Here is a 17,603-nt window from a genome sequence, read left to right as displayed (position 1 = left end):
GGTCACCCCCACAACCCAAAGATGTGCAGATTAGGTGGATTGGCAACTCTAAATTGCCCCTTGGAAAAAGAAATAATTGGGTACTCAAAATTTATATAAATAAATTTGTGAGAGATTTTAGGGTGTGATCCAACGGCCGTGCTGTGCCCATAAAGCAGCACGCCGTGCTGAAACGTGGGTGACAGAAGCCGGGAGACCCCGCTATCGGGACCTACCTGCTCGGAAGGCCTAATGTGATCTCACGTGACATTGCGATGTAAATCCTGCCCATTGTGGGCAGGTTCACTCTTTAGCAAATCTGCATTTTAGAGGGAGACAACTATTCTCACTGCAATATGCACCTGAGACGTGGGATCTATCTCCTTCGACTCAGAGACATTGGGCAATCGCTGCTCAGCACTGGTTCCCACAACAGCACTTATGGGGGTCTCCCAAGGGATCGGAGGCCCCCAGGTGCATGCCCTTTGGACAGTGTGCTATCCTGGCACTGCTGGTGCCACCTGGGTGCCAGCCTGGCACTGCCAAGATGTTTTGGTAAAAATTATTTGTTTGCTGGCGATCGGGCCGGAGGTACCCTGCGTGGGTGTTGGGGTGGCCAGGGATCCTCCCATAGTGTGCTGGGGTTTAGGAGGGTCGGATGGGGGGATGGGGGGGGGGGGGGGGGCTCAAAGATCGGGAAGCCATTTAAAAATGGCATTCCCATTTCTGGCTACACTGAGGAGTTCCAGCGAGCGTAGAAATCAGGGCTATGCCGCGCATTCCCCACTGAGGCTCCTTATGTAACCCGCGTGGCATTTTATTGCCATTGTTTCTGAGCGCTGCGAGGAAACTCACAGCTAAATGTGCTCGTTACGGGACTTTGTTCACAGTTAGCTGAATCACGCTCCTAGCTTTGACATCTCACCTGACCTGATTTTAGGGAGTTGCTGTTGCAGCCCATTGTTTCAGAAGCACTTTTGAAATCCATTTTAAACAAGTGCCTTTCTTCAATTTTGCAAATTGCAATTTTAACCATAGAACTCAAATTTGCTTCATCATTTGCCCACTTCGGATTAACGAGCCAATTTAAAGTAAATGTTTTATTTTTGTTGGTGGTTAAATACCCCATTTGAATCAATATTTAAAGAGGGTAAACCCCATCGTTATTAAACACCCTCTGTTCTGATGTCATTTTGGAAAAAAACAATTGAATTTTTTCTTTAAACAAAAATAAATAACAAAGAAGAAACAAATTGTTTGGCCCGATAATTGGATTAAAACGCAATTTGCACCTGGTAAAATGAGGGTGGAAGTTTTCCAACTGTCAGCCTGCCCAAATCTTTCATTGTAAGTGGAGGAATACATGCCTGTTGGAAGCAGCAATCCTTATGTAAACTATTGACTAAGAAAGGTAATCTTTGTGAAATATCGCAGGACATAAAAGGAAATTCTTTGCTTTGCTAAGTAGCTACAACTGTTGCCTCAATGCAGAGCTCATACTGTGAAACTACAGATCCTGTTGCTGACACTGGGATTTGTGCGCTCTCTTGTTGTTCTAGTAGTGTGTCTATTAGATCTCTGTGGCTTTGTTTAGACTTCACAAAATGTCATTCAATCAATCAGTGGAAACGACCACATTTACTAAATCCCCATGTGCTGATAGTGCCAGATCACTTGACTTCACTGGACGGAGAATCTAGACTGCTGTGTGGGGCTGAAGGACTGGCTGCTCCATGTTTGGAGGCAATTCACTGCATTCGGCTTTGGACAACGATCCCATTTGCCTGGACAAGTGGATGTTAAAGATCCCATGGCAGAGTTTTCCCCTCTCTTAATCAATGCCACTGAAAACAGATAAACCGGTTATCCACTGAATTGGCATTTGCGGCTCTCGCTGAATACTGAAGTGGCTGTCCTGCTTGGCCGACACACCACTTCATTCGACTTTTAAGCAAAAAACGTACTAAGTGAAATACCTGAGCTGTTTCGATATGATGAGGGCGTTCTTCAAGTACAAGTGTTATTCCCATTATAATAGAAACTTGACAAATTGTTGAGCTGGAATTTACGATGACGGCATTAAAGGAAGAGAACTTGTTTGAAAAATAGAAACAGAAAGTGCTGGGAAAACTCAGCAGGTCTGCCAGCATCTGTGGAGAGAGAAACAGAGCAATAAGCGTTAACCCTTCTTCAAAACTTGGGATTTCCAGCATTTTCTACTTTTATTGCGGATCTGCAGCATCCGCAGCATTTTGCTTTTATCAGCGTTGATTCAGAACTTTCATATAGAACATTGTGATTTATGTTTTCTATATGATATCCAAAACAAAATAAGCACGTGTAACGTGTTTTCATTTATACACGTGGATAAATTTGAGTGCTCCATTTACAAAGAAAGAAAGCTTCCAAATCATACTGCCTAAATGCAGTATTTATTAGGAAGGTATCAAAATGCTCTTCTGCACCCGAAAGATATTTCATCGTTTTCCCCTGACTTTTGTTAGATTCTGGGAGAACCTGTCAGAATGATAGTGCAGTTTTACCTTGTTTCAGCAACATTGCTGACACACGGTTGCATCCGCCTGCTGCTCATTTCATATCAGTTAAAGTGTGCTGCCACACTTGAAGCAGTCACATTCTGGACAGCTTAACCTGGCCGTCCTGTTTCAAAGGCTGGATTTGAAGTGAGTGCAGCCGTGTGCAAGGCATGTTGTGGCATGGTTGCAGAGTGAGCACCACAAGACTAATGGGCTCCGCAGAAACAAACAGCTGGACCAATTTATTTAAACACTTATTCTCGGGATGAGAAGCTGACCTAAGAATAACCCTTGTGGGTGGAGCAAGGACATTCTGTCATTTTATTACGTGGACCAGCCGGGAAGTCTCTTTGTGTCTTTGCTGTAGCCTACACATTGCGGAGGTAGAAGCGATCCCAATGGATTCTTGCTAAATAAATAGAGTGCACCGCGATAAGTTGTTGATTTAACAAATGTTGGCAAAAATGGGAGCTGGATGTTCATCCAGTTAAGCTTGTGGGAGGAGTCATTTTCCCCTGTGTTTTTTTAATACTGTCTATTCTCGCAACTTTCAACGCAGCTAATCTGAGGGTTTTGAAAACAAGTAACTTCTAAATATAAGAAAACGCCTGTTTGCTTCTTGCCAAACTTTCTGCGATTGCCAGTAGGTCGGGCTCAGCATAATTTTCCCAACACCAAATGTACTGCCGCGGCCTTTAAAGAGCATTGTCCTTTTCAGCCACAATGTAATTGCATTTTCTGGGATAAAAGGGTGAGGAGAATGCCATAGAAAATAGTGACAGTTGTGCTTTGGTTTGAGAAGTTCACAGGAAACCTTTAGTTGCACTGGCTTCCTGCTAGGACAGGAATTCTGAAGACTCGGTGTGTCATGGAAGGGGGTGGGGAGGGCCCTGTATGTAGGCATGGAAGAGGAATGTTGGCTACTGGGTCTGTACAGATGAAAGGCCATTCGCTCCGTTGATTACAAAAATGCGTTCAGAAAGGCGCAATAGAGATAACCTTCACCATCCTCGGCTAATTCTTCCCTGTGATGTTTATTCTTTTTAAATGCTGAATCATTGTGGAACAAGAGGAGCTGATGAAAAAGCAGTTTTTAAAAATAAATAATTATCTTGTACAGTGAACGCTGTACACCTGCACCTTTTAAGAACAGGAAAGAACTAGTCAACCTTGCACTGCCTCCGATGCGATAATGATCACATTTTCGTGTAAAAAGAAAATGTGTCTGCGTGGGTTTCCTCCGGGTGCTCCGGTTTCCTCCCATAGTCCAAAGATGTGCAGGTTAGGTGGATTAGACGTGCTAAATTGCCCTTCTTGTGCAAGAATGTGCAGGTTAGGTGGGATTAAAGGATTATGGGGAGAGGGTGGATGCTCTTTCGGAGGGTTGGTGCAGACCCGATGGGCTGAAAGGCCTCCTGCTCTGCAGGAATTCTGTGATAAACTGTTACGAATTTAAATCTTGGGACTAATGCAGTTTAAGAGATGCCTTCTGTAGCATTTGGAGCAATATGTAACAACGTCTAAAAGATTTTCCCTCCAATAGCCCTTTAGTGTGCGGCCCCTTTAAGATTGCTGAGTGGCCCCTTTAAGATTGCTGAGTGGCCCCTCTAGGGTTGCCGCACCATCGTGCAACTTAGAGGGAATGTTGCTCCCAAGTATGTCTGATTTCAAAGCAGTTTGTTCACCAGTCAAAATTCTTGATATATAAATCACTTTCCCGACTGATCTTTTAAGTTTTATACATACCAGCAAAGTGAAATTCTTAACTGAATGTTATTATTCATTTTGACAAAAGGATTATACTTGGAAAGACTTTTTTTCCAACTGATTGTATTATGAAGTTAATGGTTCCACCGAGTAAAGTGCAGTCAGAGAAGAAGTGGTCAGTCAAGGCTTAATTACTCCTCTGTTTGTTTCTGGAGAGTCACAGAACGTTTTACTTCAATGTGACTGATGTTATATATTGAGGGGATTGTCACCTATTGCTGGCTCGGGTAGAGTAACTGTCCCGTGTCGACAAGGGAACAAAAGTAAGGATTGCTATGGGACGGCAGTGAATATTGACTTTTTAAAAAATGCAATTGGAGAAGTGAGACGAGAGTGCAATACTGAGCTGGTTTAGCACAGTGGGCTAAACAGCTGGCTTGTAATGCAGAACAAGACCAGCAGCGCGGGTTCAATTCCCGTACCGGCCTCCCCGAACAGACGGCGGAATGTGGCGACTTGGGGCTTTTCACAGTAACTTCATTGAAGCCTGCTTGTGACAATAAGTGATTATTATTATTACTGGAAGATTAGGAGATGTGAGCTGAGATTTTATTCTGTGATTTCCATTACCCCCGTAAGCCTTGCATGCACAGATTGTATTCATAGTGTTGAATAAAAAGATCCCTTTCACTATTATTAGTGATGAGAAGTGGAACATTGTGTCACAAGGGATCTGCCTGTGCCCTTTTACTGTAGCAGCATTAGCACCCCAAATTATTTTCCTCCAACTACTCTTCCATGTCGTGTGGTTGCTCTGATCAGTCATTCCCCATTATTTCTCCTTTTTATTCTTTTTTTTGTAAATGGCTCCCTCTGTAGATCCCAACACACACACACACCTGTACAAACTGTGTATATTCAGTTCAATAAGTGAGTGGGCTGGTTAGGCTGCCTCACCAGATAAGGTGTGCCTGGGGGACAAAACCCGCCCAACCTAGTTTGCCACTGTCCCTTTAGACAAGTGGGTTCTTTCTATTTGCAGACAGATGCATGTAGATTGGTCTTGGAAGCAAAACCACAAGCAGCACATTAGTATAGCACCAGGCACAGTACGTATGTACAATTGGAAAGGGAAGGTAATACATCATGGCATTTCCTTTACAAATAAGCCTTTTAAAAGAGACTCCTCTTATGAGAAATTGTGTAAATAATGTTTGTGGGTTTTATTTCCTCTGCTACTCTGATCCAGTGCACAGGTCAATGCATTTGAATGAATTATTGCCTGCATTATTTTAAAGCTGTTACAGTTGTTGCAGACAGAAGCATTTTCAAATATATTGATGTGCATTTTGCAGTCAGTGGTGAAGCAACAATGCTCACACCTGACCTTGAAGAAAGCTGCCCACAAAGACCTGGCGATCCCTGGGACGTTGATCCCCCTCCCCAACATCAGTTTGAAACTGGTGCCACGTCAAGGGGACCTCCAGGAATCCAGCAGCAGGGATACCATCAAACAGGCTAAGCAGCCAACCGCATTGAAGAATTCTCACAGACAGCAAACCAGGAAATACCATACAGCGATTATCCTTCTCATTCTAATCATTTTACAGAGTTAAATAGTGATTGGGACATGTACATGGGGTTGTGGTGGAAACTGAAATGTACCGAACAAATTAAAAAATATATATTTTTGTTACTTAAAAAATTTATGGGATTTTTTTATCATACTGGAGAAATTTGAAATCTTACAAATACAAAGTTAGTTCTCAGGGCCAAAAGAGAGGGTTTAACAGTAATTATGTAACATGCTGTTAAAAATCTATTTGCATCTCATTCAAGAGGGCATGACTTTTTCAAGAGGTTTGATGGTGAGGAGTGTAAAAGGAGGAGTTCTTGTCAGTTCAAGTGATTTTCTAAAGATTGACATGTGTGGGACCTCAATGGCGCACCCTGTGGAGGAGTAAGGTATTATCAACAGCAACCCCTGGATTTTCGAGATTAATTGCATGTGTGTGGATCCAGACATTGCTGTCAGTTTCGTAGTTGCAACAATGGTCAAATCTGAAAGCTTTGTCAATATTACAACTGCAAATTCCAGGCCAATTAATCGGGATTAAAGTTAGTGAATAGTGAAGATTAAATCCACTTACCCTGAACTGAATGATTCCTTTTCATCGTGTCATTGAATGGCTGAACAGCCTCGAGGGGCTAAATGGCCTCCTCCAGTTCTTATATTCCTCCGAGTATAGTTGGGAAATTGGAGTCAATGTAAAAGTTCATCCAGAGCCGAACAGTATAACATGTTCAAGGGTCAGTATGACCTACTCCTGCTCTTTATTCTTATGTTCCATGTACTTACTTTCAAATGATTTCTTAGCTGTGAGTTCCATTCCACAGTGTTCCCACTGATGTCCACTGTCCTTAACAATGTTGAACACTTTGCACGCTGGGACAGTGTTCTGACAACGTGGAATTGTTAATTTGCTCTCCTCTAGTCCAGGTCAAGAAAAATGAGAGAGCGAATGAAGACAAATATTGCAAAGCAAGAAGGTTATTCAAAAGCTGAATTTCTTCCACAAACATAGTCAATTTGAATTCCCTGCATGGACCCCTCTGGCTCCTTTAACCAGGCGTTTTGCCCACTGCTGCTCCTATAGAGTTTGACATAAGGTTGAAAAGCAGGTTTTCCACTGATTATTGTGACAGCTGATACACTAAAGGTTCCTCCAAATGTGCTCACTCATTTGCATTTTTAAAACCTTTTTATTTCTGCCCCTTCGCCACATAAGCGCTCCCCAGAAAGATTTTATGGGGAACTTTTTTTTTTGTAGACCTGGGCTGTAAACCTTTGCTGAAAACTGGAGTTGGAAGGTCAGTGGTTGTATAGCAGTGACCTCTGTTTGACCCTAAACTTTACATAAAGGGTAGGGGAGGAAAAGACAGAAGCTTTAAATGGAATGCTCCGCGCTGGTCTCCCTCAGCAGTATGAGTTACTGGTGATAAAAACTCCAGACATTCTCTTTTTTTGATGGCATACCACCACCACAGGTCGTTTTCTTAACACAAGCCTTAAAATGGAGTTAGTAGCCTAGAAGGAATGGGAGGGTTGGTTGAAGATTGTAAGCGAGTGGAACAAAGGGGAGATTCTTCACTAATTAGGTAAGGCAACAGATGCTCATATGAGCGACGTTTCTTTATCTGCCGCAATTATTTTGTCTTGAAAGGAGAAAAGGGAGCAGTGTTGGGTATTGTTCCGGGAATGTCTAATTATCCCCCTCTCTAAAAGATGAAATGGAAATGCCCAGCTGTGGCAAAAAAACAGAAGGACATAAATCAAAAACCGCACTCCTGAGCTTGCACTCGCAGCAGGTCAGCAGAGGTTATAGGGGTCCAGTGCGGACGTTGAAGCAAATTTCAGGCCAAGAAGGCTCACGTGTTGTTCAGACAATCTGCATGTACCCATTCCATTCATCACTGTTGAAGATTATTACCATTTTGGCTTTTTTTTAATCAACTGTGTCAATGTAACTTCTCTTTTTCCTCCTTTTGCACAGGTTCATAAATGCCAGGAGAAGGATAGTCCAGCCTATGATTGACCAATCTAATCGAGCAGGCAAGTCCCCAATAGTAACTGTATTCAAGTCGCGCAGGCGAAAATCATCCTCAAGCCATTCACTGGGAGAGCCATTACCTGGTAAATAAATTGACACTGAATGCTGGGAGTGACTGACCACTAAATTAAAATAGGACTTTCCTGTTGTAACCAAACTAATCAGTTTACCTTACGTGATATTTTCCAACTTCTTAGACTTTTTTTATTATTAATAACCTGTAGTTCTGATGCCCAGCTTTAAGGGCATTTTATATTAAAAGATGAATTAGACATTAATATTTATTGATTGATTGAATTAGAGAGTTTTTCTTCCCAGCTTTACTCTCTGCTCCTGTGACAATTTCCTGGTGCATGGCTTGGTGTGGATTTGCTGTAGACTTTGATTACCTGTCAAAGGGGCCAAGAGGTTGGGTTTGCTTGGGGAATACAGCAAGGTTCGAAGTTACTTTTTAAGATAGCGCTCGATGTGCCTAAGTCACTAATCGGTGCTTGTTTAACTAACTGGTTGAGGCTTGGAGTTCAGGTGAGATGGGACGAATGAGATTCTCTTTTCATTACTAAACACCTTTGCAATATTTTTCATCTGTCATTTTTATTTTAACAAACTATGTCTTGTTAATAAAGAACTTGGGTTACTTCTCTCTCCAGCTAGAATATGTTTGGCTTTACTATGGTCCAATCTTGGCAATGTTTGTCTCTAAACTTTCAGGGTAAGGAAAATAGTTTAAAAAAATGAACTTGCATGTTTTAGAAATAAAGACAATTTTAAAGTTGGAGCCAAACAAAATCTTGGCACTTAACATTATGCCATGGGGCACCGATGCAAGAATGATAATGTTTTGTCTGAACTTATTTTCTCTCCTGTTTAAATGGAGGTGTGAAGCTATTTATTTCAAGCAGTTAACGCCTGTACTATTTAGTAGTGGAGATGGGAATCTCAGGAAAACATGTTAGCATTTGTACACTAGTGCCATGTGGCATACTAATCTGTGAAAACTTCTTTTAAAGGGGACTAGAAAGTTGAATGTTTATCTTTGGCAATCCCTTCCAAATTATATTGAATTGTTGTCCAAAGGGGAATAGTTTTAAATAACCACCAACACTCTGAATGTTGCTGCCTGGTAGTATTCAGCATTAGTCAACTGATATGCGTACGGTGGCACGGGGAGATCTGGCCCCGGGGGGCCCACAGTGGCCTGGCCCGCGATCAAGGCCCACTGATCCACGGGCGGGCCTGTGCCATGGGGGCACTCTTTCCCTCCGTGCCGGCCTGTGTAACAGTCTGTCATGGCCGGCGCGGAGAAGAACCCACCCATGCGCATGTGCTGGGATGACGCCAGCACATGCTGGGGCTCCCGCGCGTGCGCCAACTCACACCAGCCGGCGGAGGCCCTTCGGCGCCGGTTGGCACTGCGGCAAGTCCTTTGATGCCGGCTGGCACGGCCTAGCCCCTGAAGGTGCAGAGGATTCTGCACCTACCGGGCGGCCCTACACCGGAGTGGTTCACGCCACTCCTTGGAGCCGGTACGGCCCACTCCGCCGGGTAGGGGAGAATCCCGCCCACTATTTTGCATTCAAAGCTCTGGGCACAAAGATGTCTACTGACACTCCAGTGCAGTGCTGAAGGAGTGGTGCACTTTCAGAGTGGCTGACTTTCAGATGAGATGTTAAACTGAGGCCCTCCCGCCCTCCCAGCTTGCTCATTTGGATGCAGAAGGTACAAGTCCAGTTCTCCCGAGCGTTCTGTCCAATGTTTCCCCCTCAATCTACATCCTAAACATAGATGGTGTGCTCATTATCACAATGCTGTTTTGGGGTGTTTGATGTGTTCTGTCATGTTTCCTATATTACAGCAATGGCTACTATTCATTGGCTGTAATGTGCTTTCAGGTGTCTGGTGGTTATGAAAAGTGCGATATAATTGCAAGTCTTTTTTTCACATACGTACCTGTGGACTTTCCAAGGAAGGTTATCGTTACTTTTTAGGAATGGGAAGCTGAACTGACTTTCCCCTCCCCACCCTGAAGGGAATGAAGCCAAATGTGCTGTCCCTGTTGCAACACCAGTGGAAAAGTTGCACTCCCGTAGCATCTTTCATATGTCTCGAACTGCTCTGCAGTCAATGGGTGGAATTTAACGGCTGTTCACGTCGGCGGGAAATTCTGGCCCCACATCGGCACATGGGTTTCCCGATGATGAGGGGTGCTGTCAATGGGCAATCCTGTTGACGAAGGCGGGACCGGTAGATCTCGCTAGCAGGCCTCTTCATCTTAGCAGTTTTCTCGGAAAAGGTACAAGGAGGGGAAGGCAATAAGGTTTATTTTAACCCTGATTGTATTCTCAGGATGAATTATATTTTTCCCAAATTTGATTTAATTCAATCATGAGATATAACACAATCCTCGTATGCTTTTTAAAACAAGGTAGAAGAGCAGTTTACATGTGAGATTTTTAACATGCAGGAAAGAACGAATAGTCTTTGGTGAGGGTCTAGCCAGTATTTTTCCCCTTTGCCTCCTCCACTTTTCAGGAAGGAGCTGGGGGGTGATTTGCAGCTGCTGCTCATTCCATCGACAACAGGAAATAGGGCAGGTGACTGTCTTGATTCACTTCATCCACTGAGTGAAGAACATTTCCTCATCTCAATCCAGAATTGGAGACCCTTTGTCCTGACCCCCACCTTCTAGATGCTTAGGCCAGGGGAGATAGCCTCTCAGTAGGAGGCCCCTCAGACTTTTATATGCTTCATAGAATCATAGAATCCCTGCAATGCAAAAGGAGGCCATCTGATCCACGAAGTCTACACTGACCTTCCAAAAGAACATCCTACCTAGGCCCACTCTCCCACACTATCCCCGTAACCCCTCCACCATTTTGGACACTAAGAGGCAATTTAGCATGGCCAATCCACCTAATCTGCACATTTTTGGACTCTGGGAGGAAACCGGAGCACCCGGAGGAAACCCACGCAGGCACAGGGAGAAAGTTCACACAGTCACCCGAGGCCAGAATTGAACCCGGGTCCCAGGCGCTGTGAGGCCACCTCTCATTCCTCTATCCTATTGAAAAGATCAGCCAATTTACTCGACCTATCCTCATGGGACAGCCCCCGCATCCCATGAGCCGGTACCGGGGGGAGGGCCGGTGGATTTTCTGAGCCTGAGGATAAGTGTTGACGTCGGCCCTGGAGTGGCCCATGATGCTCCAGCTGCTGATCCCTGCGTCAACTGGGCACCACGGGGTCCGCGTATGTGCAGTGACACCGACGCCAACGCGCGCATGTGCAGTGGCTCCCTTCTCCGCGCCGACCCCGACGCAACATGCCGTAGGGCTACAGGGGCCGGCGCGGAAGAAAGGTGGCCCCCAGCCCGAGAGGCCAGATCCCGCCACCCCAACAGGCTGCCCCCGGACCATTCCATGCCGAGGTCCCGCCGGCTAAGAGCAGATTAGAACGGCGCCTGCGAGACTCAGGTTTTTTGTTACGGCCATCCAGGCCGAGAATCGCCGGGGGGGGGGCCCCGTAGAGTGGCCCCCGACAGGCACCGTGCCAGCGCCAATGGCACTGACTCTCCGCTCTGTGGAGGGATTCGCGGCGATTCTCCGGCCCGGTCCCAGGCTGAGAGAATCCCGCCCCGGATGTCCACACAGGCTGCACGCACATTTTCAAGCCCTCTGCTGGCCTGACAATGCTACGCTCATCACAGCTTCCCCCTTGATTACCTCTGCTTCCTTGGGTCCTGATTGTCTGTCATAAGGAAGGTTAAGTTGCCACAGTCCCAGGTGACCACAGGTTGCTTTCCCCTTTGAGGGGGAGAGCAGACTGGTGGTGATTTAATCTGAGGATCACCACAGCTCAGGCGAGGTGCGAGCTTGAGAAGGCAGGGCCTTCATGAAGAACCAAGAACCTATGCTGCTGGCCTCACTCTGCATCACAAAACCAGCTGTCTAGCCAACTAAGCTAAACCCACCTCGATTGCCTGTCATACACACACACACATTAGGCCCTGAGCTCTGTTATTCCCACTCTGAGCCTCTTTTCTACCCTCTATCTCTTTTGAAGATGCTTCTTAAAACCCATCCGTTAGCCCAAGCTTTTGGTCACCTGCCCTAATGTCTCCAATTGTTGTCCTGCATCAGATTTGGTTTGATAATGATTCTGTGATGTTTAATAGTGTTAAAGGTGCTGTATAAAAGTGTCTAACATCCCAGCCACCATGTGTGCGCCAGTTTGGAGCTGGTGTTCAATGGCTTCTTGATGGTATTGCACCCTGCAGGTATTTTAGTTACCTCAACAAAATTGCCCAATCAGCACATGATGGGCAATCTCAGTTGGTTGGATGGCTTGCAGGTGATTCAGAATGACACCAATGGCATGGGTTCAATTCCTGTACCAGCTACGGTAGTTCATGGAGGCCTCCCTCCTTGCCTTGCCTCCTGTTTGTGGGGTGGTGCCCCTGAAACCAATCCTCTCGCTGATGGAGAGAGGTGCCTATGCCCCTTTGTGCAACCTCATTACCTTACAGAGTCTCCAAGCTGTGATAGGCTTCAGATGCCACAGCACTGACCCTGTGCTAACCTGTGCCCAAACAGAAGTTAATGAATAGCAATCAAAAACAGGAACCCTTGCTGATTTTCTCTTCCTCACCCCAAGGCCTCTGTTACCATTTCTGGAACTCCTACCACCACCCCAGCAAACATCAAGCTAGCTCCACGGTGATCAGTAATCCAATCTGGTACCTGCTGTATGACTTAATTACTCACTGCTTTTATCATCAAGGTTGGGGGTGGGGAGGACGGAAGCCAAAAGGGAATGTTTTCATAACTGTCAAAGATTTCTGTCCATTTTCAGTTATCATAAGGAATCGGAGAAGGCCTGCGATTCCTCCTGATGCACACACATAACATTACATTCTCAAGTATAAAAAGAATTAGAGAGTTTAGAGAAAAAGCGATTTTAGTATGTGTTTTTTTTTCCAGCAGTTTGTCAGGCCCACTGCTGTTCTTGGGTTTCCTTGCGAACATCAGCAAGTGGACAAGCAGGCTGCTAATGTCCTCCCAGGCCACTGGGCCACTAATGAAACCGGATGCTATGATGTGTAAGATTATTGCCCAGGGTTATTCCATCAGTTATTTTCTTCCTTGTGGAGTATGGCTAAACATCATCTCAGTGTAGCACCACTGAAGTCTGGAGTTCAGTGTATAGAGAGGAGCTTCCGCCATCTCATGTGCCAAGTCCTTTGCACTGAACGAGTCATTTTTTAAAACAGATATTTGATAACATCAATATTGAAATCTGGGTTTCTTTTTACAGGCTGCTCATATTGGGAAATGCCCACAATTTGACAATTAAGTGGGGATCGTACAGTTTTTAACAGCATAAATTGGCAAGAAGTGAACAAAGCTGTGAAGCCAAGCTATCTTGTAGCTTAATTTTGAGACCACAATTTGAACCTGTCCAAATTTAAAATTACATTTCTCATCCTTCTTTACCAAAATAACCTGCGCTGAAAGGATTGGAAAACATCTGGTCCATTTTGGGTGTGCAATTACCTCTCTCCAGATCAGGGGGAGATATTTGCCACAGGAATGATGTGTGCTTGTTTACCACCCCTCCTGTGGTCAACTCTGACAATTTGAAACTGGGAGTGAAGGCCCTGAGATGACTGTTTCTTTTGCGTGATCTTTACCATTATGACATTAGTAACTTTTGCTGGCAGGTTGACAGGTGCCCCCTCCCCACAAATTCTTACCAGTTTTACAGACGTCAGTGTTAAGCTTTGAGGTGACCACACATTTCACATAATGCCATACCTCAATGGCATCCCATTTGCTAGTGGTTGATTATCTTTCGGAGGATGACTAACAGAGAGAGAGCAATGGCTAATTCGAATTGGCAAGTGTCTAAATCTCATTACAGCCTTGCTTGAAACATGGAAAAAGGGCTGAATTTCAGACGTGAGGTGAGCGTAATTGTCCTTGATACTCAGGCAGCGTTTGACCGAGTGTAGCTTAGAGGATCCCAGCAAAACCGAAGCCAATGGGAATCAAGAGGATAACTCTCTGCTGGTTGGAGTCACACTTGATGCAGAGGAAGATGGTTGTAGTTGTTGGAGGCCAGTCAACTCAATCCCAGGACATCATTGCAGTAGTTCCGCAGTGGAGTGTCCTAAGCACAACCTCTTCTGTTGCGTCATCAGTGACCTTCGTTCATCATCAGGCCAGAAGTGGGATGTTTGCTGATGATTTCCCTGTGTTCAGCACCATAACTTCTCAGATACTGAAGCAGTCTGTGTCCACATGTATCAAGAGCTGGACAACATTCAGACCTTGGGTAATAAGTGACAACTAATATTTGCACTGCACAAGTGACAGACAGTTATCATCTCCAATAAGAGAGAATCTAATCATTTACCCATGACATTCAATAACATCACCATTGCTGGATCCCCCACTATCAACATCCTGGGGGTTTCCATTGACCAGAAACTGAACTCCACCAGTCACATAAATAATGTTGCTGCAAAAACAGGTCAGAGGCTGTGAATTCCTGGCTCCCCAAAACCTTTACACCATCAATAAGGCCCAAGCCAGAGGTGTGATGGAAAACTCCTGAATCAGCTCCAACAACACTCAAGAAACTTGACAACATTCAGGACGAAACAGCCCACTTGACCCACATAGCGAATCACTCCCCCCACCAATGACATGCAGTGGTACCAGTGCGTCCCATCCACTAAATACATTGCACCAACTCACCAACTCTCGTATAGCACCATTAACCAAGAACTGAACTGGATTAGCCATGTAATTAGTGTTGCTATAAGAACAGGTTCAGAACCCTGTGGCAAGTAACTGACCTCCTGACTCCCCAAAGCCTGCCCACCATTTACAAAGGAGTGTAATTGCTTGGATGAGTACAGCTCCAACAACACTCAAGAGGATTGGCACAATCCAGGCCCCCTTGATTGGCAGCCCTTCCATGAACATCCAGTCCCTCCACCACTGACACACATTAGCAGCAGTGTGTACCATCTACAAGATGCACTGCAGGAACTTCCCAAGTCTCCTTTGGCAGTACCTTCCATACTCATGACTACTTCCACCTAGAAGGACAAGAGCAGCAGATACATGGGAACACCACCACCTGGAAGTACCCCTCCAAGTCACTCACCATCCTGACTTAGAAATATATTAACATTCCTTCACTGTCGCTAGGTCAAAATTCTGGAACTTCCTCCCTATCAGCATTGTGGAAGTACTTTTACCACAAGGACTGCAGTGGTTCAAAAGGTGGCCCACCACCACCATCTCAAAAGCAACTAGGGATGGGCAATAAATGCTAGCCTAGCCAGCGATGCCCACATCCCATGAATGAATTTTAAAAATCCGATTAGCTAGTACATTGATCTTATTAATACATATACGATTCTGAGGGAGTTTGATAAGGAGGATGCTGAGGGGATGTTTCCCCCTCATGGAGGACCTAGAATGTGGAGCACAATTTCAAAATGAGGGGTCTTCCATTTAAGACAGAAATTAGGAGGATTTATTTCTCTCTGAGGGTCATTATGCTTTGCAATTCCCTTCCACAGAGAGCAGTAGAGGTTATGGGTTGTTGAATACATTCAAGGCTGAGTTAGACAGATTTTTGATAGACCAGGGAGTCAAGGGTTACAGGGGACAAACGTCAAAGTGGAGTTGAGGCCACAATCCGATCCCCCATCATCTTATTAAATGGCAGAGCAGGCTCAATGGGCCAATTGACCTACTCCTCCTATTTTTTATAATCTTACATTCCAAATCCTAACCAGTCATTGCATTAAAACTATTTACTCAGGTAGTTACTGTCTCTTTTGCCAAATTACTTAAATCTGTATCTTCTTGTATTTGAACCAACAGACATTGAGAACAGTGTATCTTTATTTTCTCTATCTAAACCTTACTTAATTTTACAAACCTCTTTCATATCTTATTTTAATCTTCTCCTCCCCAAAACATGAACAATATTCCCATGTGGCAGCACAGGCACAATGTGCCAAATGGTGACCTACCTGAGCTGTATCATTCAATTATTCAATGATAATTGATGCAGAGCTGTTCATTGATGAGGTTGACATTATTCTAATGCACAGTCGACACTTTCCACAACGCTTTGTTTTTGGAAGGTTTGATGATAATGTTTACGGCAAAGAATGCTTGCTGCTTGACCAAATCAGCTCCGATTCTCAAGCCTGATCTTCTATCTGGGAAGGATTCAATTAATTGTGATGACTATGCAGAAAATATGGCTGATCACAGGAGAAAGGGAACCCTGGCCTGTCTTATCCATCTTTAGCTTGATGAACTGGCTGTTGAATTATTCGGATTGATGTCCATGGGGCAACAGAGAAGAGGCACTCCTAGTCAACATGGTTCTGAGGAACCTCCCATTATGAGCTGCTTATAATAGCACCAGGAAAGGTTCCCTTTCTTATGCCACCAGTATGGTGGAGACAGTGCAAGTTCAAAAGCTATTACTGGTAATCTGGAATTCCCATTAGAGTAAAAAAAAAATATTCCAGTTTAGGGGCAATTTAGCGTGGCCAATCCAGCTATCCTGCACATCTTTGGGTTGTGAGGGTGAGACCCACACAGACATAGGGAGAATGTGCAAACTCCACATGGACAGTGACCTGGGGCCAGGATCGAATCCGGGTCCTCGGCACCATGAGGCAGCAGTGCTAATCACTGCACCACCGTACCGCCCAATTCCCATTAGAGTAAAACTAATTTTTAGTGGGGTATGCGTATATTTTAATTTTCAACTTCACAGGAGGGATTCATGAGTGGGGGTTCAATGCAAGACGAGAAATTCTCACAATTGATTGTAATTTAGACCTTAACTGTGTCCGTGTGGATGCTAGTCTTGTGACCTAGCCATGGTCCTGATTCATGGCAGCGAATGGCAGGTACAGATAATTAACTTTTGTCATCTTCACACTTGCAGGCAGGCAAGTCTTTACAATTAGCCTGGGTTTCTCACTAAAGGGTTGTCAGAGGAGATGAACATGACTGTTTCCCAGATTCAAGAAACATATCAATTTGAGATCACGGTTGGAGTTTTATTTCTTTTGAACAAGTAAATAAGGAGTCAATATGATCCCTTGATTGCCTGCTGGAAGATCACAGATTAGAGTCACATGACTCAATGATAGTCCAGTTACAGCTGTAATTGGATGAATTCTCTGAACTTTGAACTGAACCATGTTATGAAGACAGTGTCTTAGGGTGATGGAGCGACTGACGTAGATCATTTTGTGCAAGCTGAATAACTTCTCAAACTAGGTGGGCATCAAATACAACTGACAACACCTGTAGAAAAATTGTTTTGTTTTTATTTATTTGCTCTTTGGATATGGGTGTCACTGGCATGGCAAGTTCCCCTTGAGAAGATGGTAATGAGCCAGCCATTGCGGTCCATGTGGTGAAGGTTCTGTCATCCTTTTGAGGGGTAGTAAATTCTAGGATTCTGACAGTGAACAAACCGTCAATGTCTGTGCTCGTAAGGATGGTGTGTCAAGGGAAAGCGTTGGAGAGGAATTTGCAACTGGTTGTGCTCCCGTGTGCCGACTGTCCTTGTTCGTCTAGGTGATCAAATTCCCGGGTTTGGAAGATGTTGTTGAAAAAACCTTGGTGAGTTGCTGCATCTTGTAGGTGGTACACACTGCTGCCAATGTGTATCGATGGTGGAGAGAGTGAATGTTGAAGGAGGTAGATGGGGTGCTGAT

At 44.7% G+C, this 17,603-nt stretch overlaps 1 protein-coding gene across 4 annotated transcripts in view; it reads left to right on the top strand.

Annotated features, from left to right (window-relative positions):
- The window catches only part of LOC119971580 (homeobox protein Meis1), a 239,591-nt gene that overhangs the window by 193,847 nt on the left and 28,141 nt on the right, over positions 1-17,603 (top strand). For 2 of the 4 annotated variants that reach the window (XM_038807358.1, XM_038807375.1), the window contains exon 10: positions 7,778-7,836. In XM_038807358.1, the coding sequence (XP_038663286.1) occupies positions 7,778-7,836 (59 nt within the window). Of the gene's footprint in view, positions 1-7,777; positions 7,918-17,603 lie in introns of all 4 variants that reach the window. The other 2 variants (XM_038807350.1, XM_038807367.1) reach the window with 1 other exon arrangement.

The sequence above is a fragment of the Scyliorhinus canicula genome, chromosome 1 (genome assembly GCF_902713615.1).
Source record: "Scyliorhinus canicula chromosome 1, sScyCan1.1, whole genome shotgun sequence".
In the NCBI taxonomy this organism is placed as follows: Eukaryota; Metazoa; Chordata; class Chondrichthyes; order Carcharhiniformes; family Scyliorhinidae; genus Scyliorhinus; species Scyliorhinus canicula.
Note: the sequence above shows the minus strand (reverse complement) of the source record. Positions and strands in the feature narration are given on the sequence as shown.